The 11,141-nt window shown below is 40.0% G+C and overlaps 1 protein-coding gene across 1 annotated transcript in view; it reads left to right on the forward strand.

The window, feature by feature from the left end:
- The window catches only part of LOC107086984 (glutamate receptor 3-like), a 6,572-nt gene extending 508 nt beyond the window's left edge, over positions 1-6,064 (forward strand). Inside the window, exon 2 of the mRNA XM_015378302.1 lies at positions 5,898-6,064. Coding sequence (XP_015233788.1) covers positions 5,898-6,064 — 167 coding nt within the window. The remainder of the gene's footprint in view (positions 1-5,897) is intronic.
- Positions 6,065-11,141: the final 5,077 nt, after the last annotated feature.

Below are 11,141 nucleotides of genomic sequence, written 5' to 3' on the forward strand. Positions count from 1 at the left end.
TGCTCCTAGTCCGTCCCTAGTCTGCTCCTAGTCCGTCCCTAGTCTGCTCCTAGTCCGTCCCTAGTCCGCTGCTAGTCCGCTCCTAGTCCACCCCTAGTCGGTCCCTAGTCCGCTCCTACTCTGTCCCTAGTCCGCTCCTAGTTTGTCCCTAGACCGTTCCTAGTCTGCTCCTAGTCCGTCCCTAGTCCGCTCCTTGTCTGTTCCCAGTTCGCTCCTATCCGCTCCTAGTCCGTCCCTAGTCCGCTTCTAGTCCACTCCTCGTCCACTGCTTTTTACAGTGGGGTTTGTTAAAGCTAAAGATAATCCAAAGAGTCTAATTGCAAGTTTAACAATCTGCAGAGCATTTCTTTAGAGTATTCATCAGAAAAAATATATATTTGACTCACTGGATTGGCCCTATAGTGGCCCAAAAGGGCCATATCACAGAAAAATATATTTTATGATATATAAAATTAAATGATTAAAATATAAGATATTTTAGTTTGTGGAAACCAGTGCTCCTTTACATACAGCTGGAAATAATAGTACAATTTAAATAGACATAGACAAGCTAAGAAAAAAATAACATAGGTTGCAATTCTTAAGATGGTTTTTAAAAAATTAATACAAAATATAAAAGATAATCAACCTCTCAGGATGTGCAACATAGGTTGCAATTCTTAAGATAGTTTTTAAAAAATTAATACAAAATATAAAAGATAATCAACCTCTCAGGATGTGCAACATAGGTTGCAATTCTTAAGATAGTTTTTAAAAAATTAATACAAAATATAAAAGATAATCAACCTCTCAGGATGTGCAACATAGGTTGCAATTCTTAAGATAGTTTTTAAAAAATTAATACAAAATATAAAAGATAATCAACCTCTCAGGATGTGCAAAATGTTTTTACAAAAAAGGTATGAACAAATAAACCTGTATTTATAATCTACTCTTCACAAAATCCCGTATTAAAAAAATACATTTATGTAGGAAAAGTATGTGTGATTAATTTATTATTAAATAACCTAATGTGACCTTTATTTCAACCTTACATGTTAAAAATACTCTCTAGCTTTTCAAAATAAACATCTAACCAATCGGCAAGTCTAAAGCAGTTTTAGCCCCGCCCATTCGCTTTCATTGGTTAAAAATAGATACTGCAATCAAGTAATGGAAATATTCAAATAATGGTCCAAACGAGGGTAATCTGAATTGTATGTGTAGATAAAGGGACCCATTAAAATCAAATGAAGCGTATAACTTAAAGGTATAGAGGACAATTTTCACTCATTTCTGAAAAGACCAGCCCTCTCCACTTTAGAAAAAAAATGCACATGTACAACCCTGTACCCGCTCCAGAGAGGGAACGCCTATTAAACGCGTGCGAGAGCATGCGCAAGCCCATTTCTCCTCGTGCACGCTCTGTTTAATAGTTGCCATTTGAATCACTCATACAAGCTTACTTTCCCAAAAAAGATTCACAATTTTTTCACTGTCCGAATCACCACTGGAAACTGAAAATGTGGACGAGCACGTAGGACGGCCTTACGTAAACATATCACCAGAGTGATTGTCAATTAGGAGGACCACTTATTTAGATGATCCACCCAGAAATAAAAGATCGTCCTCTATACATTTAATTACTACAAATAAACACTGGGTTTTCTTTCTGATCCACTGTAGTGCTGCCAGAGCTGACCAAGTCACCTGAATAGCTGTTGTTGAAACATGTCTTTTGGGGGTTTTTTTTTTGTTATCCAATCCTCCACTATACCTTTAAAGACACATTATGTAAGTTTTTACCTAAAAATATATTTGAAATAGCCTTTTTATTTGATCTTTCCGACTAAAACTTAATTTGATGAGCAGACTGACACCTCAGCAGTTGAGCCTTGATGCATCTATTAGCCTGTAGCCTATTTTCATTTTTATTTTTATTTTGTGTCCTTTTTAGCAATATAGCTCTGGGAATAGCTCTGTCCCAGCTAGATAGTCCAACAGATTTGCTTTCACAAACAGATCACTGTTACCATAAGGTTTCACTTAGTATATGTATATGAAACTTATATAAGACATAGTAAGGAAAGAGGACATGAAAAGAGAGAGAATAAAACAAAAAAGCAAAAATAGACAAAAGATAGACAGTATCTCCTAGAAGTCTACTTCCAGAACCTGTATGCGACATGAGGAACAGGAAAAAGAGAGAGCAGTGGCTATGCCTTAGGCATCCATGTGTGAAAGGTAAAACTTACACAATATTATTCAGGGCGTTATATATCTGTAAATGCAGCTTAGTTTTTAGTATTAGTGTGTCCACTAGCATCTGGAACCAAACTTGCCTGGTATGTATCCATGGGCATGTTCCTGTGTAAAGGATTTTTTAAAAGCCTCTTCAGAAGGAAAATATGCTTATTAGCAGGTGTGGGTGGCTCCAGACTCTCCCTACTGGGCCCAGGACTGGTAAAGAGGCAATCTAGGCCCCGATATCCAAAGGCACCCCATATCATTGGGTCACAAGGAGGGCAGACATTAGGATGGCCAGACCTACCAGAGAAGGGCAAATAAGGGCACCCAGAGACACACCCCTTAGGGACCAAAGCCTAAAGTGCCCGACCCCAGAGGCCATAGTACCAAGTTCCACAGGGCCATGGCATCCCAATGGTTCTGCCGGCGGCTGGTCACACCCAGATGAGAGCCCAGGGGTCCGAGACCAAGGGACGTACCGCCCCCTAGGAGGCTCCTCTCATTGGCTGGTAGCATAAGGGGGAGGAGACTGGCCCTGCTCATACTTGGGGCCTACAAAATTCCAGTAGTTGGGGGGAGGCAAACGTTTAACCTGACAAGTAGGTAAAATGTAATTCACATTCCTCCAGTCACATTCACACAATCCAACCTGTACACCCATATGGGCATATAGAAGCGCTCAAATGAGACGTCATAAACTGTACACCTGCCAAAGCAGAGTAGGTCCCAGACCCCTGCCGAACACCGAAATCTCACAACGGGAGAAGAAGACATCAAAGCCATAGTATGGTAACCTATGGCTTTGATGGAGATGCAGAGGTGTTAGAGATCCCATGCCAGCCCCCTTCTGATCAGATGTAGTGTTTTTGCCTGTTTGACTACTTTGTATTCAAAACTACGGAGGAGGTTAGGTTTGCCCTCCCACCTCTGCCACCCTAAATCTTAAGTGTTTAAATGATTTCCAACAACCACAGGTGGGCAGAGTATCGCAAGCAAAGTTAGAAAGGCTCACCCACATCCAGTGCTTCAAACGTCCCAATCCTGATGCTCTACATACATTATATATGTTTTGGAAATGTTATAAATGCTGCTGACTTGGGTGTTCGTGGAAATTGGGGCATAGGCCACCACCAGCATGGGAGGACCCACCCTGTGAAGACCTCATCCCCAAGATCCTATAAGAATCATGGGATGCAGAGAAATGGGAAACGGGGTTCTCTCAGGGAGTCTACTCCCCTAGTGACCCCAATAAGCTCCCCGTTCTCCACCCTCCCCCTGCTTCCCCCTGGTGCCTGCCAAGGTGGCAGGCACTGGGGTAGACCCCAAACCCAATACCCCATCCCCCATCCTGGATAGGAGAGCCACTCCAGCTCAACGCAGTCTTACCAGGGGGCACTATACCCAGATGACCCCCAGCCTGGGTATAGCATTCAACCCAGCCCCCAGCCTAGCCCAGGGTCCACCACAGCCAGATCAGGAAACAAGTAGGGCCTGGATTTACTTCTGGTCAGAATTTTCCAGCTGCTCTGCAGATCGTGACATCATCTATTTTAAATGTCTACAACCTAGAAAACAATCAAAACCTTATATATTTTGTGGATACTAAGAAGCGACCAAAATTCAGCTCAACTCAGACACCAATGGCATGTCCACATAAGGTGAAAATGTTTTTAAAAAAACAACCTGTCAAGTACTGATTGATTGGTTGACTTTATTAATCTCACAGTGGAGAAATTTAGAAGAAGAATAAATGCCAAAGGAAGAAAAGGGGTATGGGGGTATATACAGTATATACAGTGTGCCCTTATATATATATATGACAGCTGAAGTCTTTTTTTTTTAAGCAGGATTATTATACAATATTATTGCACTGGGTATTTACATGGGTTTTTATATAGATGGGTATTTATCTAGCTATCGCACTGGGTATCAAATATTAAGAAATAGGTTATTGCACATTGTATTAAATACCCTGTGCAAATAAGATTGTGAAAATGGCAGCCTAGTGGTTAGGGCATAGAGCTTGAAATCCTGAGGTTGCGAGTTTAAGCCCCACTCCCACAGCCTCCAATCCACAATGGCAGGCCACTGCTCCCCAATCTCTTCAGCCTGGCAGGCAAATGCAATGAAATTTGTACTCTCCCAACAATAAAAACTACTTGGCCCGGGCGATCGGGCAATGGTTAACATCGAGCCCTGCACCGCTACCATTCTGAGAGCCAAAAGTTTATTCAACTATTGTCACCCATTCCAGGTACTAGATTAACTTTGTATTAGTCTTTTTCCTGGTTCACGAAGGTAGGCAGCAGCTAGACAAAGCGATGATGGCTATTATTTTACATCCAAGTAGTATGCAGTTCTTCATATATATATATATATATATACACACACACATCAATTTCAAACAGATGGTATCGGTATGGTATTGGTCAATTGGCCAATACGCACAGCCAGTTATCGGTAATCGGTATCGTAGCCAAAAAATGGCAGCACTTCTGTTGTTTATTTTACAATGTCCCAATGGTAAAGGAATATATGATATAGGATATCAGTAAATATCCATTATCTGTAATGGCAATATTAACATTGATTATTGATATCCACCAAGATTTTCATGTTGTTGCATTGCAGATCTCTCTCTATAGATATCAAATATTTAATTTCTATCTAAAAACAAATAGAAACTGCAGAATCTAAGATTTGTCCAAAATGTCACACAGACATTTTTATTAAGAGAAAGTTATAGACGTACTTGAGAAATGGCTTAAAAATAACATACCCAGAAATATAGGGGTGGCGTGGCACTCCTCTACGTTCAGAGAGCGAGGAAGTAGCTAACCTTACGTGCAAGCTGGTAAGGTTGTCGTTAACGACCCCCCTTTTAGATGCATGGACCAGTATCAGGTATTGCAGGCTAACAAAGAGCCCAAACGACTCCCCATTCCTAAGGGATAGATGCATTTTTCTGATTTAATTTGCATGTTTTCTAAGCCAAAACAAGGTCTTGTTTTGTTCCACTATATAAAGCCTCAACCTCAACACTAATTCTGACCTTATGAATTGAAAAAGCTCCCTGGATGGGAAGTGAAATGTCTTCAAGCTTTGAAAAATTCCAGTGGATTGTTTTTTTTAACATTTTGGAAAGACTTTGACCTGGATGACTGAGAATCTTCACCAGCGTCGGATTCTTAATCGTTGTCTGTGTTGTCGCAGTCAGTTTACCTACCAAGGGTTTCATGGCATAAAAGAGTGAAACAAAATTACAATAGTCTGAAAATGCTTTTTTTCTGTAAGATAGTACCCATATTTCTTCATTTCAGAGTTGTGTAATTTCTTTCAGACATATATTAGCGGTGTTTTCTATCCATATATACTTCTATTTATGATAAGACATGAATGTCACCAACACTGCATGAAGATCTCAACATTTGTGAGGTAAATTCTGCAACATAAAGCCCCATCCTTTGGTTCCACAGCCTCAGTGGTTTACTCTAAAAACACACAACATCTTCTACAATGTTTAAGGATGAAATCAACTCTAATTGGGGGGATTCATATTGTATATTTATTGTGAAGCTATCATCAAAGTATAGTTTGTAATTTTAAAACTTCTACTTGTTAAAATCCTTTAAAAATCTGATGAGATGTTTCCTGTGTGACATTTCCTGCAGGTGGACTGTTCATGCGCTCCACAGTGCAGGAGCACAGCGCCTTCAGGTTTGCTGTCCAGCTCTACAACACCAACCAGAATGTGACAGAAAAACCCTTCCACCTCAATTATAATGTTGACAACTTGGAGTCCTCTAATAGTTTCTCTGTCACACATGCCTGTAAGTAACTGGTCTTTTAAATATTATTTCTGTTGCTTAGATTCTGAATGAAAAAGTGATGCAATTATTGAGAGTAAAACAGATACAGATACTAACAATACCTTCAAAGGTTCTGGTCTGGTTCTTTCACGCTCTGTTCTGGGTATCTACAATCCTGCAGCTGGATGGTGGAAACTGGCGAAGCGCTTGGTCTTTATCCTCTCAAAATCCACTCGGGCGCCTGCAACCGATTTTTTACAACTCAGAAAACATGAAAATTAAAACCTTTAAGATTTTTTACATGAAATATAAAAAATGAAATGTTTTATATTTTTAGATTTATATTAATTTTTTATATAAAACGTTTTACATTTCAAAAATTTGTCTGAACGTATTGAAATATGTATTTAGGTGCACCATAAAGGACTTAAGAGATATGTGTTAATTCTTAAAACAAAATGGTTATTGGTTACTGTGAACTTAATAGGGCATAGTCAAGTTTTATGGCTCTACAACAAAGTCCAATGTGACTTTTGCACTGGATTTAACTTTATGTAAAGAGGGTGACTAAAAATGGACAGATACAAAGGATGTAAAAAAAAAAGTTCACAAACATACATGGATTTCTCTAGATGTATGCCTTTAAATTCCTGTCAAATATACTCTTCTATATAGTCTTTTGAGGCGCCTAACTGTATCTCTTAGCATCCCATCCTTGTCAGTGTGTCTTGCAGCATATCTGAATATAAAAGGCTCATTGGACAACCATAATGGATTTGATACGTAGGAGTGTGGAAAGTGACGTGGCTCTAGAACTGCACGACATACCCCCCCGATCTTATGCCATGCAGGGCGCTGAGTCCCGAATGAATCTGTTATCTCCCACCAAAAGCCTTTAACACTCCATGCTCCAAGATCAGCCGCAGCTCTCTGAACTCTGCCAGCCGCCCCAGCGATGACTGTGAAAGCTAATGAAGTGAGAACAAGCCTGCTAGAAGAAAGGGAAAATTTGAAGATGATGGCACCTCCCACATCCAGACCCCCCCAACCCCCGCAGCTGTCCTGTATGTGGACCAGTCCTGGCAAACCGCATTTAGCAGTCCGGGGTGCAGCAGCAGCCGGATGGGAGCAGCCGCAGCTGCAGGCAGGTTGACACACATTCACAGCCTCACGCCACGACTGCAACCTCACTCTGTCAGCAGCTGAGTAATTACACTGAAGCAGCTGTTGGGTCAGTGCTCAGCTCAAGGGCACTTCAACAGGCAGTGCTGAGGAAGACATGCAGGTTACCTGCTGGGATTGTCTGGATCAGGTGTGGAAGACAACTAGAATCCTCATCCATTGTGTGTGAGAAAAGCTTAGGGGTTTCTTTTTAAAGGATGAGAGGAAAACCTTGATAATCGGGAGTGAATTTCAGTGATCATCTTCTGCTTATAGCTCAGACTAATTCTAGCTGACAAAACACTGGGTGGTTCATTATGCAGACGAGCCGGTCGGCCGGGAACCCTTAAAGCTCCAACCTACACATTCACATATAACAGGCTGACTGCACAACGCCCCATCTTCCCTGGCTGGTTGATGTTTCGAAGCAACTTCAGGATTACGATTGTATGGGAAAAAAAATGTGTTACAATATTATTGAAAGCAAAGAAAAAGTAAATTAGAAAAAACTAGATTGTTAAAAAACGTCTTAATAAAAAAAAAAAGTTCAGGAATAATTTATAATGTTCACAAGTTCAACCAATATATTGCCAGTTTGCAATTTTTTAAATATATTTAATATTTTTAATTTAATTTTTTCAATAAAAGTTTTTTTTCACAAAAGTTTTTTTGGGTTTACTTTTTGAAAATCCCAAATTTTGTTTTTACAAATTTTTAAGGCAAACTGGACCAGTTCTATACCCTTCATCTGGTGCTTGTGGGAGTTCGCCCAACCAGTCCACATGTGTTTTGTGAATCTGGAGAAGGCGTTTAACCGTGTCCCTTGTGGTGCCCTGTGGGGGTTGCTCTGGGAGTATGGGTCAGGAGGCTTCTGTTAAGAGCTGCACGTTTTCTACATAACCGAAGCAGGAGCTTGGTTCACATTGCCGGCAGTAAGTCAGAACTGGTCCCGGTGCATGTTGGCTTCCTCCAGGGCTGCCCTTTGTCACAGGTTCTGTTCATTACATTTATGGACAGAATTTCTAGGCGCAGCCAGGGACCGGAGGGTGTCCAGTTGTGGAACCTCAGGATCTCATCTTTGCTGTTTGGACTCATGAAACCAGGACCTTCAGCATGCACTGGGGTTGTTTTCAGCCGAGTGTGAAGCAGTTGAGATGGGGATCAGTACCTCCAAATCCAAGGTCATCGTTCTCCACCGGAGAGAGGTGGACTCCCCTCTTCTGTTCGGTGGAGAGTCCTTGTCTCAATTTGAGGAGTTCAGGTATCTCCTGGTCTTGTTGAAGTGTGAGGGACAGATGAAGCGTGAGATCAATGGACGGATCGGTACGACCTCAGCAGTGATGCGGTTGCTGTATCGGACTGTCGTGGTAAAGAAGGAGCCGAGTCTGAGCATAGATGTTTCAGATTGGCCTGTTTTTTAGAGTAGTCCTGTTTCTCTGACTGTGACTGGCTGGGTGTGCTCTCTTCATCCTCTGACATGGAAGCTGGCTCGGAGCTTGTCTGCCTGGCTGTGTTTCCTGGATGGGGCAGCATGTGGAGCTGGTTTACAGTTGCCTTTTGTATCTCTGCTTCGCTCTGTATGTCTGCTCTGTCTACTTGAACTCTAGTCGTACTAAGTCTGGTTCTTTAAAGGGAGTTGTTCCTCTCCACTGTCGCTGCAAGCATGCTTAGTGTGAGAAATTGCCTTCTAGTAAATGTGACTGGATGATCTGGTTGAATTGTAAAGTGCCTTGAGATGACGTGTTGTGAATTGGCGCTATAATAAATAAACTGAATTGAAAGCTAAATTGAGTCGGGGGGCGAAGCTCTCCATTTACTGATCGATCTACGTTCCCACCCTCACCTATGGCTATGAGATCTGGGTAAAGACTGAAAGGACAAGATTGCGAATGCAAGCGGCCAAGATGAGTTTCTTTCGCAGAGTGGATGGGCGCACCCTTCGTGATTAGATGAGGAGATCAGTTACCTGGGAGGAGCTGGGGGTAGAGTCGTTGGTCCTCCACCAGCCGGCCCCGGATAAAACGAAAGAAAATAGATGGATGGATTTTTAAGGCTTAATTTTATCCTTTTAAAAAAATAATTTTTATAGATTTTCTTTTATATAAATTTTTCTTGTAGATTTTTTCAGATTCTGTTTTTTACAAAAAAATCTGATCTTTAAAAAAAAAAAGGGGGAAGTTTTTTAGGGGAAATTTTACCCTGTACATGGGTTAAACAGTATTCTACTGAATTAATAGAAATCAGTCTGCTCTATGCTAACGTTAGCAACAGCATTTCTACTGGCCCGTGCACAGACCACCCATAAGTGGAGCGGGTAAATCAATAAAATAACATCTGGAAAAAAACTTTGAAAAACTGAAATGTTAAAAGGAAAATAAAAATAAATCTTGAAAAAAACATTTTAAACAAATATATTTTGGACAATTAAAACTGGAAAAAATAGACAGGATAAACTTTAACCATGACCATAAAAAAAAAAACCTTTTCTAATAAAAAGTTTTTTTAAGTAAAGTTTTGGAATATTCTTTTTAGAAATGTGTTCTTTGCCTTCAGTTATTTTGAAACACATTTCTCTCTGTAGATTTGATGCATTTCTGATAAGAACTGCAGGAAGGTCTGAGTTTTCCTAAACTTGCATCATCTATTGAGAGAGTATCAGTGTGTTTTAAAATGACTGAGGTGTTTAGTATTTTTCCACCATTTTTTTATTTTTATTTTTTGGTGAGATGAGACACACAGACATTAATGAATGGGTCAGATTAATTAGTTGTGGGGCAGAACTCATCTTTTGTGTTTGCTTTATGGATCTCTGTTGGACTAAAAAGCAGGACACACACACACACTCCTACACACACACACACACACGCACACACAAACACACACACACACACACACCAGCTGGGTTGGTACGTAATGACTGTTACAAATCCCTGATGGCAAATGACTGTGTTGTTGCTGGCAAAGAGGATCAATAAGGTGGACAGCCGTTGTCCGGGAGCAGCAGTGTGTTTGTGTTTGTGTGCTCGACTCTGCCCTGTTCCCTGGTATGGAAAAATCAATTCACACCAAACTTTTGATCTTTTTTTTTCTCTCTCTCCAACTTTGCCTTTGGCCAGAAACGCTCAGCTGCGATGCTTTGAGTGCTCGTGTAAAAAGTGAACAAAAACACGATAAGGTCAACGACACATTGCAGCGAACATTTTCCAGTGGACATTGAATGGATTCTGACAGAGATCTTTGCTTTTTTGTTGTGTTTTATTTTATTGTCCTGGCTCTGCCACCTATTGAGTGAGTGGCGTGAGGCTGCAGGACGCATCGACGTGACACCTTGCCGCAGGCTGGGACTGATCGCATGCATAAAAGGGGCAACAGTGAGGTCATGTCCATTAGGACAGCAAAGACAGCTAGACAGTTGGTAAAGGCTCCAATTCTATATAAGCTGGAATACAAAATAACATTACATATAGCAATACTAAAAATAGTAAAAAAATAAACACAATAATTACTATTTTTTCATTCCCCAGTATTGCTCATATTTATATTTTTTTTGCAAGAAATTAACAAGTTTTTTTAAATCAAATTAAAAATGGATATTTTAATTATGGAAAGTTTATGAGAGTAACTTTACTGTTTTCTCAGATTTTGTGTTTTTTTAAAAATGTCTTTTAAAATTTCTGCTTTAAATGTAATATTTTTTTACTTTAATATTGTGATTATTTTTTCAAATTTGTTTTTCAGTTTGAGTGTTATGATTGCTATCTTTAAGGTTGCATTTTACAGATCATTCTCTTCTCATGTTTTTAAGATATTTTTCTTTATATACACATTTTTGAATAATCTTTTCTTAAATTTTCTTTTTTCAATATTTTTTTTTTTTTTTTTAGAGATTTCATATTTTCCCTTTTTTTTCTTAAACTTTTGTTTTGCTGGGTGTGCAGGTGGCGC

This window comes from Cyprinodon variegatus, unplaced genomic scaffold (genome assembly GCF_000732505.1).
Source record: "Cyprinodon variegatus isolate N-32 unplaced genomic scaffold, C_variegatus-1.0 Scaffold169, whole genome shotgun sequence".
Classification (NCBI taxonomy): Eukaryota; Metazoa; Chordata; class Actinopteri; order Cyprinodontiformes; family Cyprinodontidae; genus Cyprinodon; species Cyprinodon variegatus.